General features: G+C 38.5%; 2 protein-coding genes across 9 annotated transcripts in view; both read right to left on the reverse strand.

Annotated features, from left to right (window-relative positions):
• Positions 1-22,639, reverse strand: part of LOC147846195 (uncharacterized) — a 1,020,765-nt gene that overhangs the window by 17,803 nt on the left and 980,323 nt on the right. The gene's annotated exons all lie outside the window — the stretch shown is intronic.
• Positions 1-22,639, reverse strand: part of LOC141377738 (meiotic recombination protein REC8 homolog) — a 57,331-nt gene that overhangs the window by 9,854 nt on the left and 24,838 nt on the right. For 4 of the 8 annotated variants that reach the window (XM_087240416.1, XM_087240414.1, XM_087240415.1 and 1 more), the window contains exons 2-13: positions 20,775-20,843; positions 19,682-19,824; positions 17,296-17,374; positions 16,323-16,437; positions 12,853-12,916; positions 12,459-12,526; positions 11,626-11,698; positions 8,379-8,529; positions 6,652-6,859; positions 5,473-5,610; positions 3,327-3,393; positions 773-945 (exon numbers count right to left, since the gene is read on the reverse strand). In XM_087240416.1, the coding sequence (XP_087096542.1) occupies positions 773-945; positions 3,327-3,393; positions 5,473-5,610; positions 6,652-6,859; positions 8,379-8,529; positions 11,626-11,698; positions 12,459-12,526; positions 12,853-12,916; positions 16,323-16,437; positions 17,296-17,374; positions 19,682-19,814 (1,269 nt within the window). In that variant the 5' untranslated portion in view covers positions 19,815-19,824; positions 20,775-20,843. Of the gene's footprint in view, positions 1-772; positions 946-3,326; positions 3,394-5,472; positions 5,611-6,651; positions 6,860-8,378; positions 8,530-11,625; positions 11,699-12,458; positions 12,527-12,852; positions 12,917-16,322; positions 16,535-16,673; positions 17,375-19,681; positions 19,825-20,774; positions 20,844-22,235; positions 22,637-22,639 lie in introns of those variants that run through there. The other 4 variants (XM_087240412.1, XM_087240418.1, XM_087240419.1 and 1 more) reach the window with 4 other exon arrangements.

Below are 22,639 nucleotides of genomic sequence, written 5' to 3' on the forward strand. Positions count from 1 at the left end.
TGCTTCCCTAAACCCGAGCAACAGTTTACAAAAGCCGTCCAAAAAAATAAAAGCCCTGATTTATTTATTTTTTTATACCGCGTTTTCGGATTTCACAGTGTTCTCACCCTGTTACGAAACTCGTTCACTTAATTTTTGGGATTCTGTTTTTGTCTTACCTGATTGCTGGAACCGCTCTTCCCCGGACTCGAAACCGTTCGCCGTGGTCAACTCCTCTCTGCATCTCGAGCCTGCCGACGTACACGGTGAGCTGAGTGGACAAACAGGTTGCAGCGGGGAAGCACTCCACAAGGAGGTAAGGCAAGCGCGAAAGGGAACAGCATCACACCGCCCGCAGCGTTCGCTTGAAAAAAATAAACGCAGCCGTACGTACCCCCCGGGACGTATTCCGCTGTCTCCAGAATTGTCCGCGGGACTACGTTTTCAGAATGAGCTTGGGTTGCATAAAGTGATCTGTGCTGGTCAAGTATGGTCAAATGTATGGTGGCTCTGAACTGTCACCACACTACCTTTTTTTGAATGTGAAAAACGGAAGAAATTGAACTCGATTTAAATGATTTTTTATGATGGAAAGTTTCTGAGGCAGTATGTCAATATGACTGACACAACGTGAGGTTGAATTTATTTTTTAATGTGCAAAACTCACGGACAAAAATTTCAGAATTAGTGTGCAATACTCTTTACGCTTGCAATTTTGGGGGGAAACAAACCCCTGTTTAGTGGTGTAATGCATACATAATGCATACACATAATGCATGTTATGTGTGCTGACCTCTGTTGAGCTGATCTCTTGGTCCACTTCTGGCTCTGGTGGTTGTGGGCGTTCCTCCTCCTCTCGCTCTAGTGTTTCTTCAGCCTCAGGAATCTCCCAGCGCTGCTCGGATGGAGGGATAGGCTTCACCACGGCCGCCTGTTTCCATAGAGTCAGGATTTCAGGAGGAAGACCTGCGTCAACACAACACAACACACACACCGTCAATAATGTGACCTTTTGTTTGAGCTCTGGACTGCATCAATAGATGAAGTGCAGGATGCTGCATCAGTGAATAATGGCTACAATTATCTAAATAGGTCACATCTGGGCTATATATAACATGGATAATAAAATGTGTTTATTAGAATTAATTTTTGCAATTAATTTCAAAAGGTTGTGTCCAGACATGGCAAAATTGTATCAGGAAATGGTTTGTGAGAAATTTTGGTAGAGATTTAAAACAAACTAATTTTATAACAAATAATTTAACTGATAAATAAAAACATTACAATAAAAGCTTTATTAAAATGAATGAACATGTTGCTATAAAAGCCAAAAAATGCTAATAGCTGGATTGAATTATTCGAATCATTAGACAATAAAACAAAAAATGATTTAGCGCAATTCAAATAAATACATGACAAAAAAATCTAAATAATTTTTATATATGAAAATACAAAGACAAAAGGATAATTCGATTAAAAAAGAGCTAATAAATATGTTGTATAAGAACTAGAAAATAGAAAACTATTTTAAAGTTGTACAATGAATAGTAGTATTTGTTTTTAGAAGCATTCATTCATTCAAGCATGATCCCCTTTACAGCAAGAAGTTCACTGGCTCAAGCCTTGGCTGGGTCAGTTGGCATTTCTGTGTGGAGTTTGCATGTTCTCCCTGTGTTTGCGTGGGTTTCCCCAGGGAGCTCTGGTTTCCCCCACAGTCCAAAGACATGCGCTATAGATGAATTGGGTATGTTAAATTGTCCGTAGTGTGAATGAGTGTGTATGGATGTTTCCCAGTGATGGGTTGCAGCTGGAAGGGCATTTTCTTTTCAGCTTGGTCCCTTAATCAGGGGTCACCACAATCGAATGAACAGCCAACTTATCCAGCATATGTTTTACACAGCGGATGCCCTTCCAGCCACAACCCGGTACTGGGTAACACCCATACACTCCCATTCACACACATACACTACAGCCAATTTAGCTTATTCAATTCACCTATAGCGCATGTGTGGGAAACTAGAGCACCTGGAGGAAACCCACCATGGGGAGAACATGCAAACTCCACAAAATGTCAAAACTGCCCCAGCTGGGGCTCAAACCAGCGACCTTCTTGCTGTGAGGGGATTGTGCTACACACTGTGCCACCTTTTTTAGAAACGTTCATAATTTTTTTTTCACCATAGAAATCGGTTGGATGGTGGTGAGGATGAGAGTGATTATATTTGTGGTCACCATAAGATTTTATCCCACTAATGGGATCCGAGGAACTTTTGAGGAATCCTTGGTATTTTCTTAAGATTAAGCTTTTAAAACTGTGGAAAGGTTTATTGCAACCCAGGCGCATTCTAGTAATGTACTCCTATCCACAATTCTGGATAGCGCCAAATACGTCCCAGGAGGTATATTTTCTGAATGACTGACCAAATACACTGACCCACCCTTCTCCTTCCCTAAACCCAACCGATAGTGTTTTCAAAAGCAATCCAAAAAAAGAAAAGCCCTCGCTTGTTTTTTACCACGTTTTCAGATCTTACCTCATTCTCACCCTGTTATTCTTGTCGGCTTAGTCCCTTTATTAATCCAGGGTCGCCACAGTGGAATGAACCACCAATTTATTTAGCACGTTTGTATGCAGCGGATGCCCTTCCAGCTGCAACCCATGCCTGGGAAACATCCATACACACTCATTCACACACATACACTACGGACAATTTAGCCTACCCAATTCACCTGTACATGTCTTTGGACTGTGGGGGAAACATGCAAACTCCACACAGAAACGCCAACTGAGGCGAGGTTCGAACCAGCGACCTTCTGGCAGTGAGGCGACAGCACTACTTACAGCGCCACTGCGTCGCCTCACCCTGTTATTTACTTGTTTACTTTATTTTCTGGCTTTGGTAAGCGTGAAAATGAAAAGCGTTGTATCGCTCCCTAGCATCGTAAACCTGGCTACATAATTAGCTATCTCCTGAAATATATATAAGGCTACATTTTCAGAGTGAACCTATGTTGGTTTATTGCACCCTTGCTAAAAAAAACAACCAAACTTACTCTTTTGAAATCCTGTATAATGACATTGGTATTATAATGTTGAGGTGGTTTATGAGAACATGACTTATGTTCTTACAATTCAAAGGATTAAAAATCATACTTATTAATTTTTTTCATTATTATGCCTTTGTTTTTTTTTTGATGTTATGCACTGTTGTTGTGACAAAACTAATGAAAAACAATATAAAAAAAAACAAGTGTCTATGTATGTTTTGTGCCCCCTTTACAAATTATAGATGTATTACGATTTCGTAGTGAAATAGGACACTTATTTGGAAGATTGACTGGCTTACTCATGCAAGGGTTTGTGAGCAGTTCTCTGGCATCCTTCTTCTGAATGGATGGTGGGATGATGGACTCCTAGGAGGAAAAAGTCACAATTTACATTTTATTTTAATGCACATTACATCATGGTCTGTTGCAGTGTTGGGAAGTTCGGATCATTTTACTGACTCGGACCTTGGAGTCTCGTTCATTGAGATGAACAAATCTTCTTTCAAGTCATTTAGTTCATTTTGTTCAATTTGCCAAAATATTATTAAAATGTTACGAGTTGCTTTCAAACACATCTACAACTAGCCCAAACGTTGATCACACTACAGCCATAAGTAAATGTTATAAGAAAGAGAAAATGATCATTTATTGTAATTTGTGGATCTTTAGTTATTGCCCAGCAGGCACACAACATCAAAAGACGTTAATACTGGGTTAGATTAAGGTTTTGACGTCAGGTGATAAAAATTCTGTCTAGAAATTGTCTAAAGACAACAGTATTTTGATGTCCAATAGTGACGCCAAATGATGTTGATTTTTGGTTGATTTTAGGTAAGAAAGTGGCCAAAATCGAGCCAACATCTTAAACCATTGTCATATTGACGTCAAATACTGACATTTATTCATCAGGTATGGCAACCTCTACGTCTAATAGACGATTGGTAACATCCACACAACGTCAAGCTGTAACAACATTAGACGGTAATATTTGGTTGATTTTAGGTTAGATGTTATACACTGACGTCGGCCTGACGTTGAGTTCTGACAATAGCCCCTTTCACACAGTGATACCGGTAAATATCCGGAAAATTTCCGGAACGACTTTACCGGTATATTCAAAAAAGCGCTGTTCACACAGGCGAGGACGTTACGGAAATTTTCCGGAAAAGAGCATTCACACATCCATTCCAAATTACCGGTAAATTCTGACATCATTCACCACAAATGAGCTTTAAACGGCTGCGCTTGTGTTTGTAAACATTTGACTAAATTACAGACTCTGTGGATGATCAATATTGTGAACAACTTTCGCAGGATCACTTTCGCATGTCGAGATGTTCATAATATGTGCGTGTGCAGGCGCTCATAGGCACACGCAAAGCTTGAAGGTAAACAAACAACGGCTTATCATAAGCATCTCATCGATGATTATTTACACAGTTGGCATTAAGAAGAACATATAAACGTGATCTGACTAACTTCTAGGAGCTAAATGTGTCTGGAAAAATATTCAAAGGCTTTTATCCTCACAAACCGCGCGGACGTAAATGCGTCTGACTGTTGTGATTGGCTAAAGCAGACGTCTCACGTCAGCACGTTCTAGACGTGCACGCGCTTATTACGGGAATCTTCCTTCTGCATTCACACAGCGCAGCATTCCGGCAAATTGCCGGTAATGTTACAACTTCTCTTTCCGGAAAATAGCCAGAACGAATTTACCGGTATTTTCAAAAAGGACCTGTTCACACATACAACCTTTCCGGAAAATTGCCGGCAATTTTCCGGAAAGGTCTGTATGTGTGAAAGGGGCTATTAACTTGATTTTCATTTCCAAACAAAATGCAACGTCCATGATGTTGGGGTACAACATCAATCTGACATCATGTTGACGTCTCGCGCCTGTTGGAAGTTTTAGGCCATTTTCAGTGACATGCATCTAAACAGTCTCTGGGTCATTGCGTGTAAAGATTTTAAACATTTTCTTGATCACTTTTAATGCTTCGAAACGGTTTGCCACATGTCTTGAGGTAGTTCACCATGATGCGATTTACTCTATGGTGTGATTTGACTGGACAGGAATCACAGGACTGATTTTTCCAATTCCCATAGAAAGGAAAAAATAAAGTCGAGACTGCAAGTTGAAGGAAAGTATTGAAGTAAAATTACCGAAACAGCACAAAATACTGAACATGTAAATTTTTTTTAAAAATGTAAAACTACTTGGTAAATTACAACTTCTTTTTTGAGTAGTTTGAGTATTTGTAATGTGTTACTCTACACCACTGAATGAGGCTGCAGCTGATTTTGTAATGCAAAATCCGCTGTGCGACGTGTGGTCCTTCGTCTCCACGTCATGCATGAAAATCATTTAACGCACGGGAAACCGTTGATTATCCCTTACATATCCCGGAGGCATGATAAGAGTGCATATTGTTCTCCACTGACCAGAGGCCTGGTCATCGTCTCCACGTCATTAATGCGGGCCCTCATTTCATCCTGAGAAATCTGTGTATATTCATCCACGAAGAGCAGCTGCCTCCTCCTCCTCTTCTTCACCTCTGGTTCAGGGCTCAGTACAGCAGCCTGACACAAACACAGATCACACACATTGATTAAAAACTGTGGTGCAGATCAGAGGTACTTCGAATACTTGACAAAGTATCCCCTCATCCAAACGCCTTGTGTGTTTTTACCCATGAGGGGAGCGGGCGGGACTGGATCGGCGCCTCCATGGCTGCAGGACCAGTTGGCTGTACTCATCGGATTGTATCCATATCCCCTGTTCCCATCCCTTCAATTTCACTATACGAAAGTGTATGTGACAAATAAAGGCCTGATTTGATTTGAACTGATTTGATCTAATTTGATTTGATCTGATTTGAGCTGATTTGATCTGATCTGAGCTGAATTGATCTGATCTGATCTGATTTGATCTGATCTGATTTGATATGATTTGATCTGATTTGATCTGAGCTAATTTGATATGATTTGATTTGATCTGAGTTGTTTTTATCTGATTTGATCTGAGTTGATTTGATCTGATCTGATTTGATTTGATCTGATTCGATCTGAGGTGATTTGATCCGATTTGATCTGAGCTGATCTGATTTGATCTAATTTGATTTGATCTGATTTGATCTGATCTGATTTGATCTGATTTGATATGATTTGATCTGATTTGATTTGAGTTGATTTGATCTGAGCTGATTTGATCTAATCTGATTTGATCTGAGCTGATTTGATCTAATCTGATTTGATCTGAGCTGATTTGATTTGATCTCTGAGCTGATTTGATCTGATCTGATTTGATCTGAGTTGAATTGATCCAATTTGATCTGAGCTGATTTGATCTGATCTGATGTGATCTAATTTGATTTGATCTGATTTGATCTAATTTGATCTGATCTAATTTGATTTGATCTGATCTGCTTTTATCTGATCTGATCTGATGTGATCTAATTTGATTTGATCTGATCTGATGTGATCTAATTTGATTTGATCTGATTTGATCTAATTTGATCTGATCTGATTTGATCTGAGCTGATTTGATCTGATCTGCTTTTATCTGATCTGATCTGATTTGATTTGACATACACCAAAGAGACGTTTCCCAATGTCACACACCTCTAGACGAGGGCTTCTTTCTCCCACCGCCTGCTGTCTCCTTGGTTCAACCCCTGTTTCCTCTTCAGGTGGAGGTGATGGTATGGGCACAGGCGCGGATACGGGGGTCTTTTCTCTTTCTTCTATCACAGGCATCTCCATGGGCAGCCCCAAATCCTCCTCGGGGAGCAGAACAGCATCCTGACTTGATGCACCAGTGATTTGTGCACTGAAAAATCATGACGTTACAGGGATAGTTGGTCTCAGAAATTTAATCAATATCCATCTTACAATGCAGATGTATGGCTTCTTCTTCTAAATGTGTATGACTTAAGATTCATTGGCATCTATACTATTGTATGTAAACAGTTGGAAGGATTGCAGATGCGCAATGAGCCTCCTTTATAGACTGGAACACTCATGAGTCTATGGACTTGCTATTTAAACAATGAGGTGCAAAACGTGAAAATTACTGTTGCGCTGGTCTGAAAATAGCAACAAATCACGCCATTCTCGTCTTGCCTTTTATTGCGCCGGGTGTATGAGAAGGCCCAATGAGTGTGAATCAAAAATGAAAATGCAATTAGACAAAATGTTGATCTGCTCATATTTGGATGTTTTGTGTGCTCACGGTCTTTTCCTCTTCGCTCTTGTTCCCACATTCTGTGGTTGAATTTCCAAAAGATGCAATCTGACTTTCATTTAAATCACGGGCAGGTTTCAGCATCATCATCATTGGTCCACTAGTCGAGTTTGACAGTTGCTCCTCTAGCCAAGCACATTTTCATTTTTGATTTATGCTCATTATCTTTTGGTACCTCGTTGTTTCTTAGTTTAGTTTTCACTTCTGCGTGTTATAATTTTAGAAACAATTTCAATTTTTTTTTATTTACACACATTATTTATCTGTCCGCAAAAATTTAGGCAGGAATTTTATCCCATACAAGGAACATATTTCTGTGCTCGCAAAAATGTAGCCCTGGGCACATATCTGTTACACACATAGCCTGGGTTAGTTTCTAATTGTTAAAGTCAAAATTTATGTATATATATATATAAGTCAGAATTTATTAGCCCCCTTTTAATTGTTTTTCTTTTTTAAATATTTCCTAAATTATGTTGAACAGAGCAAGGAAATTTTCACAGTATGTCTGATAATATTTTTCCTTCTGGAGAAAGTCTTATTTGTTTTATTTCGGCTAGAATAAAAGTAATTTTTATTTTTTTTAAACACCATTTTAAGGACAAAATTATTAGCCCCTTTAAGCAATTTTTTTTCTCTATAGTCTACAGAACAAACCATCATTATACAATGACTTGCCTAATTACCCTAACCTGCCTAGTTAACCTAAGTAACCTAGTTAAGCCTTTAAATGTCACTTCAAGCTGTATAGAAGTGTCTTGAAAAATATCTAGTCAAATATTATTTACTTTCATCATGGGAAAGATAAAATAAATCAGTTATTAGAGGTGAGTTATTAAAACTACTATTATATATATACTATTTATATATATAATTTTTTATCATATATTTTCAATAAGTCAGCATCTGTGAAATGGTGTTTACAATTCAAATTTGGTTAAAAATGCTAACTTAACAAACCAAAAGGGATTATGTGTTTATGGTTTGGATTTTCACAGGAACGTAATATCCTTCAAGCTCTTTTTTTTCCAAACATGAGACATTTTTTTAATCGTTTGTTCACCAATTAAAGTGTAAATGTGAGATTGCAATTCTCTCTACATACAGATCTAAAGAGGCTGATATTGTCAGATCTCTGGCTGTCTCTCTCTCCAGAGCCGCTCTCTCCAGCTCTCTTTCCTCAGACACCATCAGCTCTCTGTCCTCCTCTGTTTGCTCTCTGTCTCTGTCTATCTCCATCTGTCTCTCATCTTCACCTGCAAAAGCACATTCCCTTCTCAAATCTGAGTCTTATAAAACAACATGACAGAAACCGCTGAGCACCATATCTGGGCTTTTCCTAGCATTGATGGTTCTAGACGACCGTAAATCTAGACGTGGGCTAATAAAATATATTAAGGTTAAAACAATTTATGATGTTTTAAATAATTTATAGGGGTGACACGATGCCTCAGTGGTTAGCACTGTCGCCTCACAGCAAGAAGTGGCTGGTTTAAGCCTTGGGTGGGTCAGTTGGTGTTTCTGTGTGGTGTTTGAATGTTCTCCCCATGTTGGCGTGGGTTTCCTCCGGGTGCTCCGGTTTCCCCCACAGTCCAAAGACATATGGTACAGGTGAATTGGGTAGGCTAAATTGTCCGTAGTGTATGAGTGTGTGTGTGGATGTTTCCCAGAGATGGCTTGAAGGGCATCCGCTGTGTAAAAATGTGCTGAATAAGTTGGCGATTCATTCTGCTGTGGCGACAGTTAAATAGTTGCGTGCATCACATCAGCTGATCATCCTCTCATTTGGCATTCACCTGCTTACTTTTGCTCTCTCGAACACAGTTATTTTTGTCAGTCGTGCTGCTTTTTGACCGCCTTTGTACGCATATTGGGCCGTCCTTATTGTCGAACCCTGCTTTTAAGAAAACTACAATTTAAAACTGATTTTCAACCAGCCAAAGTGGCTAGTGAGAGTGTCTGTCTAACCCTCCGCAGGTAAAATCTACACAGGGAGAACATGCAAACTCCACACAGAAACACCAACTGAGCCGAGGTTCGAACCAGCGACCCAGTGACCTTCTTGCTGTACCTACTGCGCCACTGCTTCACCCGTAATATTTGTTAATATGGTTTAATTAGCATTTTTTACAATAACATTTACTTAATGGGAAATTAACCCCACATTTATGTGTAGTAACCATAGACTGTAAAATATATGGACGTAGTATCCGTGACGTCAACCATAGGTTTCTAAAGAGCGCAAAAGAAGCCACAAGTAGGCGCGGCCATCCGTCGCCTTTTTGTTCGCGCGTCATCACATCTACGGCGGGATACCAAACAAGGGCAAAGAGGCGGAGAGTGGGCGGAGCTACAGACACCTGCTGGCATTTAGCTTGGACCTGGTTCAGACACACTTTACTTTGAGAGAATGCTTAATACTTTATCACCTGTGACTCGTTTGTACTCTGACCACTTGAGCTTGGTTGTATTCTATATCAATAAAGTGTTTAGACTTTTAAAAACACTGCTGTAACACATTGAGCCACTAAACATTGTTCTTATGACGTTTTTCAACAGGAGGAAAATGCGAATTACTTCCAAACACTTCAGATATAGTCTGTGTTAGTTAATGTAAGACTATTGATGAAATCCAGCATAACACTGTATGACAACGCTTCAGATGACTGTTCTAGAGCCTAAAGCTAATCAATCTGTCAGATTCTGGAGTGCATTACAGCTCTAAATATAAATATAAATGATAAATGATCTTAAATAAAACAAATACATGTATAGAGATGGTATATAAGTATATAACTTTACTCACATGGGAAACGAAGGCCACGTGAATGGTTTGTGGGCACAATTAAGTGCACTCAGCATGCCATGCCATCAAATAATTGTAGGAAACAAGTCCAAAAGACAGTCGACTGTGTAAAGCCACATAAAACAACACAGAAATACGATAAATATGCCGAGTTCAGTGGCTAATCTGCAGGATTCACCTGAGGTGACGTTTGGCGACCAACGAGACCTAACTGTCACTCAAGTGACCACGCCCTTAATTATGCAAACTTAATATAACTTAATATAAAGGAAACAGATGAGTTATAAAAACTCACAGTTGTCATGAAGGGTAATATTAGCTGTATTAACCAAAATCTTTTTTTGTACCAGGCTGTAAACACCTTTTTTTTCTGCTGTAAAGTTGGCCATTCTAACAGTGGGCTCAATTATAATTTGCTCTATTTTGGAGCCAGGAGCGGCCAGGACTAGCGGAATTTCAGATGAATTGCAGTTTTAGTTACTTCCGTATTGGCTTCCTGTGGGAGAGTGGGAGGTTGCCGCTTGGTAGTAACTGGTGATTAACTACAATATTTATTTTTTTAAGTGTCAATCATTATTTTTAAAGAAATGTTTAGTCAAATAAAAAGTATACAGCTATATTTTGCTTGTTTTGACACATTTAAATATTGTGGCTAAGAAATAACTATTTATTTATTTTTGGTGCGGTCAGAAAATAAATTTGGTAAATCCATCATTTTGAGCCCTGAAAGGTCTTGTGAAATAAAAACAAATTGTAATGTCACACTATGAAACCATGAGCTATTTGCTCATGCTCACTGAGCAAGCTCATACACAGCACAAAAAGTTAAATGAATGAGGAGGCATGTGGACAGAACACAAAATCTAAATCAAGTAATTTAGCATGTAAAAAGTCAAATTTATGCGTATAAAATATATTTTCCCAACAACAAAATAGTGGCTAGTCAAAATGCTGAGTGGCTAGTAACATTGTAAAGCTACCAGCCACAGAGGCTGGTGATCAAAAAAGTTAATGTCAAGCCCTGTTTCTAATATCGCATCAAGTGGATCTCGCATTACACTGCACCTTTTTAAAACCCATCAGGTGTTTTTGTGCAAGCAAAGACTCCTTTGGTCTGAATGAGCCCTAATGGCAGGGTCTGTCTATGCTAATGATCACTAATGGGCGGGGCTTTCCGCCTCGGATGACATGTAGAAAGGGAAAATGTCAATCGAAGTGTTTCTGCAGACTGTTTTTATCGAGTGTGTTTATAAAAATATAGATTTAAGCACTTTTTCTACAAGAAGCTGTTTATATTCACATACTGTTGCCACACAGCTGTGCTTAAATCTCTTATAAAAGTGATTTTTACATAATAGGTCCCCTTAAAAACATACAGAGGAGAACATTCAGAAATAAAGTTTTCACAAAAAAATCAGCGAAACTTTCTTGATATGAAATTTTGTTGTGTGGGCGGTTTGAGCGAGTATAAGCTGTATCTGTATCCTGGATAATTGCAGCCCCTGATTACGGGTTTGAGTGAAACCAGCATGTCGACATTACTCACGCTCAAGAAAGTGATCCGGCTGCTCCAGCAGTAGTTCGATCATGTTGGCCTCCTGCAGATCTGCTCCTTCAAACTGAAACAGTCAGGACAGACAGAGATCTGGATGCATAACTGGATTTCCAGTAGTAGTAATGGAGATTTGGACGGATGGACAGATGTATCCAACACGTGCTCATTGTGAACATGTAGCCCTGTATACATTTCTGGAGAGGGCGAATTATGTAGCCAGAGGTACGTATGTGTGCATTTCTTCTTTCAAATGAATGCTACGGGGCGGTATGAAGTCGTTTCTTTTCGTGCTTACTAGCTAACTGCTTGCCTCCATGTGGACGGCTTTTCCGCTATTACCAGATTGCCCAGTGGCTAGGCGTATAAATTAGCAGTCTTGAGACGTGGAGTTAACCACAACAACGGGGTTCGAGTCTGGTGAAGAATGGTTCCAAGAAGCAGGTAAGACAAAAGGCAAAAAATTAAATAAACAAGTAAATAACAAGGTGAGAACATGTAAAGATCTGAAAACGTGGTAAAATCAGGGGGCTCTTCTTTTTCTGCGTTGCTTTTGAAAACACTATACGTTGGGTTTAGGGAAGGGGGTGGGCGGGGAATCAGTCGGTCTGTCAGTCAGTTGACAGCGGCCTCTAGTGGATTTACGCGAGAACAGCAGGGGCGAATGGCACTGGTGTAAGAAATTTGAGATCTGAAAGCGTACACAGCAGCCTCAGGTGGATTCGTGAAAACAAAAACTTAAAAAATGTATCTCCTGGGACGTATTTCAGATTCTTCAGAAAACTATACAAGGGTATGTCTCAATAATGAGCCTGGGTTGGATGTACCTGTGGCTCAGGCATGATGAGTGGCTCTGGTTCTGTCAGAGTAATGGACTCCTGGCTCGCCGTGATGCCTGCAGACAGAAGAAGAAGCTTTAAAATATGTACAATTGTTTATATTTGAGGAGTTCAGATACAAAAGCCTCTAAGTGTTGTATGAAATTATCTTCTAAAATGAGCATTTTTTTCAGGATCCAGTGTTTACGACCAGTTACTTCAGTTTTGTGATAATGAATTTGTTATTTTCATTGCCTTTAAAGTGAAATAACTGATCATAAACATAGGAGGCTAAAAAAAATTGCTAATTTAAATTTTTTTAAGCCTTTGCATTTCGAGGGCTTTTGCATCTGAACTCTTGATTTCTTTATTTATATTTTAGTGTGAATTATGAAGTGCTCACCATCTGAAGGTGGTGATGGCTCCCGAGCAGGCGGGACAGACTCTGGTAAAACCTTTTCTCGTCTCTAAACCACAGTGTAGGAGATTAGACTACATATGACTAGCAAAACTCTTGTTCAAAGGCACAATATGTAAAACCTAATCTAAAAACCACTAGAACATTGTTAAATACAGTTGAAGTAAAAATTTTAATATTTTTTTTTCAAATATTTCACAAATGATGTTCAACAGAGCAAAGAATTTTTCACAGTATTTCCTTTAGCCAAAACAAATTCCTTGTGTTTGTGAAGCACACTTGGCAATAAAACTGATTCTGATAATATTTTTTCTTCTGGTGAAAGTCTTATTTGTTTTATTTCAGCTAGAATAAAAGCAGTTTTTAATTTTTTTTAAAACCATTTTTAGGTCAATATTATTAGCCTCTTAAGCTAACTTATTTTTGATTTTCTACAGAACAAGCCATCGTTACTCGATAACTTGCCTAATGCTTACCTAATTAACCTAGTTAAATGTAACTTTAAGCTGAATACCAGTGTCTGGAAAAATATCTAGTCAAATCTAAAAATATCTAGTAATATCTAATTTTGAGTGTGACTCCAAATCCAGACCTCCATGAGTTCATAAATCTGATTTCCATTGATTTTTTCTGTGTGATTTTGTTGTCAGAACATTCAACTATGTAAAGAACAAAGTATTTAATAAGAATATTCCATTCATTCAGATCTAGAGTGTGTTATTTAGTGTTCCTTTTATTTTTTGAGCAGTGTATAATGACAGATCACAGGTAGAAATACCAACAATACCTTTAAACGTTTAGTCATTAAGAGTCATTAAGATTGTTTTTTCTTTAGCTAAGGCCTCAGTTATTTAAATATATCCTAAAAATTATTTCTCTGATGACAAATGACAAGACAAGACTGACAAGATGCTGATTTGCTGCTCAAGAAACATGTTGAAAATAGCTGTGCTGCTTAATATACTTTATTTGTAGAAAACTACAGATACGGGTTAGTGACACGGTGGCTCAGTGGTTAGAACTGTCACCTCACAACAACAAGGTTGCTGGTTTGAGTCCTGGCTGGGCCAGTTGGCATTTCAGTGTGGAGTTTGCATGTTCTCCCTGTGTTCGCATGGGTTTCCTCCGGGTGCTCCGCTTTCCCCCACAGTCCAAGGAAATGCGCTTTAGAGGAATTGGGTAAACTAAATTGGCCGTAGTGTATGTGAGTGAATGAGTGTGTAGGGATGTTTCCCAGTACTAGGTTGCAGCTGGAAAGGCATCCGCTGTGCAAAACGTATGCTGGATAAGTTGGGACTTATCTAGTCAGGACTAAGCCGAAGGAAAATGAACTACAGACACATTTTTAGGACGATTAAGTGAAGTTTATTTATAAACCATTTTCGAGAGGATCACATGCTTATGCTGGTGCTGCTTTTTGACCGCCTTTGCACGCATATTGGGCCGTCCTTATTGTCGAACCCTGCTTTTAAGAAAACTACAATTTAAAACAGATTTTCAACCAGCCAAAGTGGCTAGTGAGAGTGTCTGTCTAACCCTCCGCAGCTAAAATCTACGCAGGGAGAACATGCAAACTCCACAAAGAATTGAGCCGAGGTTCGAACCAGCGACCAAGCGACCTTCTTGCTGTGAGGCGACAGCACTACCTACTGCGCCACTGCTTCACCCGTTATATTTGTTAATATGGTTTAATTAGCATTTTTTACAATAACATTTACTTAATGGGAGATTAACCCCACATTTATGTGTAGTAACTGGTGATTAACTACAATATTAATTTTTTTAAGTGTCAATCGTTATTTTTAAAGAAATGTTTTGTTAAATAAAAAGTATACAGCTATATTTTGCTTGTTTTGACACATTTAAATATTGTGGCTAAGAAATAATTATTTATTTATTTTTGTTGCGGTCAGAAATAAATTTGGTAAATCCATCATTTAGACTACATATGACTAGCAAAACTCTTGTTCAAAGTCACAATATGTAAAACCTAATCTAAAAACCACTAGAACGGTGTTAAATACAGTTGAAGTCAAAATTATAATTTTCTTTTCAAATATTTCACAAATGATGTTCAACAGAGCAAAGAATTTTTCACAGTATTTCCTATAGCCAAAACAAATTCCTTGTGTTTGGGAAGCACACTTGGCAATAAAACTGATTCTGATTCTGATAATATTTTTTCTTCTGGAGAAAGTCTTTTTTGTTTTATTTCAGCTAGAATAAAAGCAGTTTTTAATTTTTTTTTAAACCAATTTTAGGTCAATATTAAGCAATTTTTTAATATTTTCTACAGAACCCATCGTTATACAATGACTTGCCTAATGCTTACCTTATTAACCTAGTTAAGCCTTTAAATGTCACTTTAAGCTGAATACTAGTTTTGGAAAAATATCTAGCCAAATCTAAAAATCTCTAGTAATATCTAATGCGGATGCTGATTTGCTGCTCAAGAAACATGTTGAAAATAGCTGTGCTGCTTAATATACTTTATTTGTAGAAAACTACAGATACGGGTTAGTGACACGGTGGCTCAGTGGTTAGAACTGTCACCTCACAGCAAGAAGGATGCTGGTTTGAATCCCTGGGCCAGTTGGCATTTCAGTGTGGAGTTTGCATGTTTTCCCTGTGTTCGCATGGGTTTCCTCCGGGTGCTCCGCTTTCCCCCACAGTCCAAGGAAATGCGCTTTAGAGGAATTGGGTAAACTAAATTGGCCGTAGTGTATGTGAGTGAATGAGAGTGTAGGGATGTTTCCCAGTACTAGGTTGCAGCTGGAAAGGCATCCGCTGTGCAAAACGTATGCTGGATAAGTTGGGACTTATCTAGTCAGGACTAAGCCGAAGGAAAATGAACTACAGACACATTTTTAGGACGATTAAGTGAAGTTTATTTATAAACCATTTTCGAGAGGATCACATGCTTATGATTGCTCACAGTTGGTCCCGCATCAGCTCACGACTGATTCACCAATCATATGACTCCCAACTCACTATAAATAACCAGAGTTTTCTTATCTCAGTACCTTTGTCTTGAAGAACCCCCCCCTCTTCTTAGCCAATCTATTTAGCCAGAAATAAGTTGGGGAGTCTATCCAGATCTACCTGAGCTCAAACTCCCCTCTCGCACTGCAAATGGGAGGGAGCCCAGGGCTCAAGGATCTCATGAGCTCAGGGCTCTCTCCCGGGACAGCATGCCAAACAAGCTTTATCAATCATCAGCTAAGTGTGAACTCTTGAAATAATATTCAAAAAATCTAAAATAAAACTGAAATTTTAATTTTAATAACTTCAAAACATTATCGTTATCTTAAGTTTTCAGTTTACTGCTTCCTCAATTATTAAAGTATGCCTTTTAAATAAATGACTAACTAACTAACTCAGTCGTCCCAAACTTTTCAAGGGCAGTGCACAAACAAAAACGTCAGTGCTTCTTTGAAATTCTGAGCAACATGCACCTGTATTAAGCTGCTTGGACTTGGCAGTCCGTACTCCATGATCCCAAAGAACGGATCTCTCGCACCCTCGGTCTCATCAAATAAGGCAACAGCATCTGGGATCATGTGACTTTGCCTGAGAAGGAGTAAATTAAGTTTTGAATGTCACTTATTATATTCTGAATTGCGCTAACCCAGTGTTTCTCAACCACGTTTCTAGAGGACCACCAGCACTGCATGTTCTGATGTCTCCTTTGTCTGTCACATTCATTACAGGTGTTTCAATCTCTGCTAATGAGCCGATGCTCTGAATCAGGTGTGTTTGGTTAAGGAGACATGGAAAATGTGCAGAGCTGGTGGTCCTCCAGGAACATGGTTGAGAAACACTGCGCTAACCTAATATTGTATATCAAACCTGTGCATTTTGCTTGCTTTTAACTGTAACACTGTTTGATTTTTTATTAACCACATGCTTAATTTAACCGTTCACAACATGCTAATAAAATACTTCAAATGTGGGATACATAAACATCATGACGTTAAAAGAATTAATATTTATGCTAGTTCCTTTCAAAAGGATACTGGTGTTAATATACTGGTGAACTGGTGTTACAGTTGGCTCAGTGGTTAGCACTGTCGCCTCACAGCAAGAAGCTTATTGGTTCGAGCCTCAGCTGGGCCAGAAGGCATTTCTGTGTGGAGTTTGCATGTTCTCCCCGTGTTGCTGTGGGTTTTCTCTGGGTGGTCCAAAGACATGCGCTGTAGGTGAATTGGATGAACTAAAATTGGTCGTAGCGTATGAGTGTGTGTGTGAATTTAGAGTGTAAGGGTGTTTTCATAGTTAGCGGTTCATTCCGCTGTGGCGACCCCCTGATAAATAAGCACTAAGATGAAGATAATGAATGAATGAATGAATATCGGCATATGTTTAAATCCTAACAATGTGAAAGATGTTCATAAAGAAGCATGTATGAATGATAATATAACACCTGACCTGGTATCCTCCTCCATCAAATCAATGTTAGCCTTTCGGTTTAGACGAAGCAGCTTGTCAATCGCCCCCTGAGTGTCCTCTGAGGAAACATTAACAATCTATTGCAGTAAAACAGTCAAAACAACACAAAAACATTCACTCTAAATAAATGCTGGGTTATTTCAGCCCTATTCTGAGTGTAATACTGGTTAAATCAACTGTTAGATTATTTATTTTTTTATTAAATACATTTGACAAAATTTAACCGAATATTTGGGTTAGTCCATACTTTACCCGATTTGGGTTAAGGTTGTATTGGTATTTTTGGCAGTTTAAATCAGTATCCTTTGAACAACCTAGGCTCATTCTGAAAACGTACCGTTATTTACATATCTGGAGAGCGCCAAATACATCCAAGGAGCTACATTTTTTTGTTTTCACGAATCCACCAGAGACCACTGTGTACGCTTTTGGAGATCTCAAATTTCTCTTGTGAGTGCCATTCCCGTTGGCTCTTCTCATGTAAATCCACCAGAGGATGCTGTCGACTGACTAACTGACTGACTGACTGACTGACCCACCTTCCTCCTTCCCTAAAGCTGTCTTTCCACTGCACACAACATTTGGACACAACTGTCAGAATACGCTCTCTTGTGGCAGTCGCAAAGTATTTTCAGTTCTGACGTGCACCATGGGAGAGAAGCTGTTCTCGCAGTGTCCGAAATAAAGGAGTGCAAAAGCAAAAGCCTTTATTCTCTGCTTCCACAGTGGTTGAAAAAATGAATGAATACTATAAACTCCGCTAAAAATATTGGAGGGAATGTGGAAACATTAAAAAATTTAATTTGTATTACTTTATTACTTACATTTATGAACAGATTTTTATATAGACTTTTTCTGAAAAACTTTAAAAAAATAACCTAATAAACTCCTATTTCACATCTTGCGCGCATGAACCTGCTTGTACAACACTGGAATACATCACATCCGGTCGACCGGTCGCTTACGGTCTAGTCAAAGGAGTTCAAATATTTCAGCGGATCCGCAGCTCAATTCTGATCCGAATTTTCCGCATACGGAGATGATCGGAACTCCACGCAGCTCCCAGACTACTTTCCATTGCAAATGAATAACTTCCGGTCTATTGCATGTCGTGGGCAGTGGAAAGGAGGCTTAAACCCAACCAATAGTGTTTTCAAAAGCACCGATTGACCCACCCACTTCCCAAAACCCAATCGATAGTGTTTTAAAAAGCAATCCAGAAAAAGAAAAGCCCTTAACTGATTTTACTACGTTTTCTGATTTTACCACATTCTCACCGTTATTTCCTTGTTTATTTTATTTTTGCCCGCTTTCTGGAACTTGAACCTCGTTGTCGTGGTCAACTCCTCTCTGTGTCTCCAGTCAGTCGACCTTCATGCAAAGCCGTCCAAACAGAGGTAAGCAGTCAGCCCATGGTGTGAAACGGAACGGCATCTTACCGCCCCGTATTGTTCGTTTTAAAGACGAAATACAGCCATACATACTTCTGGCTACATAATTTGCAATCTCCAGAAATGTATATAGGGCTATGTCTTCAGAATGAGCCTGTGATGCTTTTGAATGTTTTATTAATATTTATACAACAGTTCTGTCTGGTTCTTGAATCTGATTGGCTGATAGCCGTGTGATATTCTGCCAGTAACATTACACAAAGGTCTCTTCACCCTTCACCTTTGTGTATTACTCCACCCACATACAGCCAGCAACAAGCAGAGAGACACTACAGTTTGACAAATATTACTGCTGTTTGACAACAAAATGTACTTTTGAGGCTTTTTTTTAGTCGAGAATGTAGTTGTTTAGATTGCAACTATGCAGTTTACTTGTAGAAATAGTGCCAATTTTAAAATATTTACAATTTCTGAGAGAGCTCGTCGGCGGCCATTTGCCTGCCATAGTGTAGTAGACCAAAGATGATTAACGCAGTCTGGTAGTGATTGTGGTGCTTTTTCGGGGTTAATTACAGAGAGTCATTCAAACACTAGCTCTAAAGTGAGGTTGGTAAACTAATAACGGCTTCTGCTGTTTTGACGTCAGCTGCAAATGTAAATGAATGCGGAAGAAAGTAGTTCCTAATAAAAAGGGGTTTTTAGACTCTCCGTGTTTGATTTTCTTAATTATATACATGATTGTGCCGTTTAACTGTTGTATAAACGCAATATCACACTTGTAGCAGTGCGATATGGCTGTATATCAGCACTGTTGGGACGCTAAGGCACTCCCACCAGTACTTATATACAGCCGTATCGCACTGCTACGAGTGTGATATTGCTCATTAATCAATATAATGTATAAAATGAGTTTATTATTAAATATTTTTAACCCTCAAAAACACCATTCACCCTGATTTTACAGCAAAACCAACCTAATAAAAATTCACACTGTCTGTGGAAGACCAGCACGACTCCATACTGCAGCTGAGAGGAGAGGTACAGGGAGAAACGGGGGCGGGGCAATCCTGCCATAGGGGGCGGGACTCTGACCAACACGAAATCCATGATGTCATTGCTGTAAAACACAATTGTGACAATTTGGGGTTAAACAGATTCAATGATACTATGATCTGAAATGTTTCAGATCTTAACTTACTTGAGACAAATGAACTAAAGGTATTAAGTTATACTTTGTATATCCAAAAAATGTTAAATCCTGACTACAATTAGTTTATGTAACAAAAATCTTTTTTTTCATGACTTTTTGTCAAATAATTTGATTTATTCATTCATTTTCCTTCAGCTTAGTCCCTTTATTCATTAGGAATTGCCACGGCAGAATGAACCGCCAACTTATCCAGCATATGTTTTACACAGTGGATGACCTTCCAGCCGCAACCTAGTACTAGGAAACATCCATACACACTCATTCACACTCATACACTACGGGCAAGTGTATTCAATTCACCTATAGCAAATGTCTTTGGACATGGGAAACCTGGGCACCCGGAGGAAACCCAAGTCAACATGGGGAGAACATGCAAACTCCACACAGAAATGCCAACAGACCCAGCCGGGACTCAAACCAGTGACCTTCTTGCTGTGAGGTGACTGACAGTGCTAACCACTGAGCCACCGTGTCCCCACTACATTGTTCTTTCTTTTCTTTTTCTAAAATGTTTCAGTTGAATGTTACTAGTTTCAGACCCATCGAAAATAAAATAATATTAATGTTTCATTTGTAATAACGCTAAAAAAGTAAAATGGAAGAACATTCTAACAGCCAAGCCGAAATGTTTAAAGAACATTGGGTGGGTGAAAACATTCAAAGAACGCTTTTACAAGACAATGGGAAAATTTCCAGAACATATTTAAAATACTACGACGACATGGTATATAAACTCTTTAGCTTTAAGGCCTGTGTCGAATAAACCCACGCATGTTGTTGATTTTGAAATGTGATAATGCATCTGACCAGTCTTTCATAAATGCTTTATTCTTAATTGAATAGAAAGGGCCACTAACCAGGTGTTATGGACATTGACTTTGAGTAGATCTCTCCGACTTATCTTTCGTCCTTTAGTGGCAGCCAACCTAAACACAAAAGTTTTTACATGTATTATTAACATTCAGGAACTGCATTTGAAAGAAACAACATAAGTTCAGTTGTAACTCGACTAGGCATGGAACGATAACCGGTTTCAAGGTTTACTGCGGTTTGGAAAAGTAAAGGTTTTAAAACCACAAAAATGTTCTGTTATATCTTTCCTAAGGTTTATGTAAAAGTTTTTTTTTTTTGTTTTTTTTTATGTTTTGTTAGGAAATCTGTGCTTGATGAAGTTAGCAGTAGTCAATGATTTATTTTAATTATTTAGCTTGACATTTTTACTGTTCAAAATATTATGAACGTTTCCTAAAGTGAAATAAATTGTGTGCAATGGGGGAAAAGTTCTTGTTTTTTACTCAGACATTTAAAAATAAGTTATTTTAGAGCAGTAATCTGTGATATTTTTATCATCATCATACCATACTGCACAAATTGTATTGACATCATGTGGTTAGTTAGGCTATTAATAGAGTTGCCTCCATTATAAAGTTAGACTTATTAAAATTATATGACCTTTTAACAAACTATTAATATCTATTTTTGTTGTACAGTATATTGCACCAAAATATATTGCGACCGATAAACAATAATATTGTCATTTGAAGACCATTTTATCCCATCCATTATATGACAATAACAATACATGTACATTATATATATGTATATATATATATATATATATATATATATATATATATATATATATATATATATATATATATATATAGCCTCAGTTTCTTGTTCTTAGCTGAAAGGAGTGGCACCCGATGTGGTCTTCTGCTGCTGTAGCCCATCCACCTCAAGGTTGGACTTGTGCATTCAGAGATGCTCTTCTGCATACCTCGGTTGTAACAAGTGGTTATTTGAGTTAACCAGTCTGGCCATTCTCCTCTGACCTCTAGCATCAAGGCATTTGCGCACACAGAACTGCCGCTCACTGGATATTTTCTCTTTTTCAGACCATTCTCTGTAAACCCTAGAGATGGTTGTGCATGATAATCCCAGTAGATCAGCAGTTTCTAAAACACCAATAACCATCTCACGTTCACAGTCACTTAAAATCACCTTTCTTCCCTAATCTGATGCTCGGTTTGAACTGCAGCAGATCGTCTGCTTGACCATGCCTACATGCCTAAATGCATTGAGTTGCTGCCATCTGTGATTGCCTGATTAGAAATTTGCGTTATCGAGCAGTTGGACAGGCGTACCTAATAAAGTGGCCGGTGAGTGTATATTGCATTACCAAATATTATTGAGGTCATGTCCGTATGTGTGATACGTCAATATATTGATTAATGCGACAAGCCTAGCTATACAGTGAACATATAGGCGTACCTGTTGTCAAACATTTGATGACCCATAAAGACACGAAAACTTACCATATCGTGGCAAATCGCCCAGTCCGATGATTGAGCACAGTAGGGTAGAAAAACATCGTGAAGCCGTTAATAAAGTCAATATAATAAAGCAAATATGTAGCAAAAACTGCAACAGCGACGTGATCACGGATGAAAAGACATGTCTGAGGTAAAATCGTGTCTTTTAATAGGAAATCACTTCAAAGGTTGCTGAGGGGGAATTGTTTTTAAAACTCTACCAATCACTCGTGGTTTCGAAGCAAGGCAAACCAATCTTATTAAAACAGCAGTCTTATTGGCCTCCTGTTTCCATAATAACTCCTGCTTTGTTATATGCACGACAACGTCTAATTGAGAACTATTAAAATGTTTTAACCACAATCAAACCATAAACCAGTGTGTTATCAAGTTACAATTCCATTATA

The sequence above is a fragment of the Danio rerio genome, chromosome 2, assembly GCF_052040795.2.
Source record: "Danio rerio strain M-AB ecotype USA chromosome 2, GRCz13ab, whole genome shotgun sequence".
NCBI lineage: Eukaryota > Metazoa > Chordata > Actinopteri > Cypriniformes > Danionidae > Danio > Danio rerio.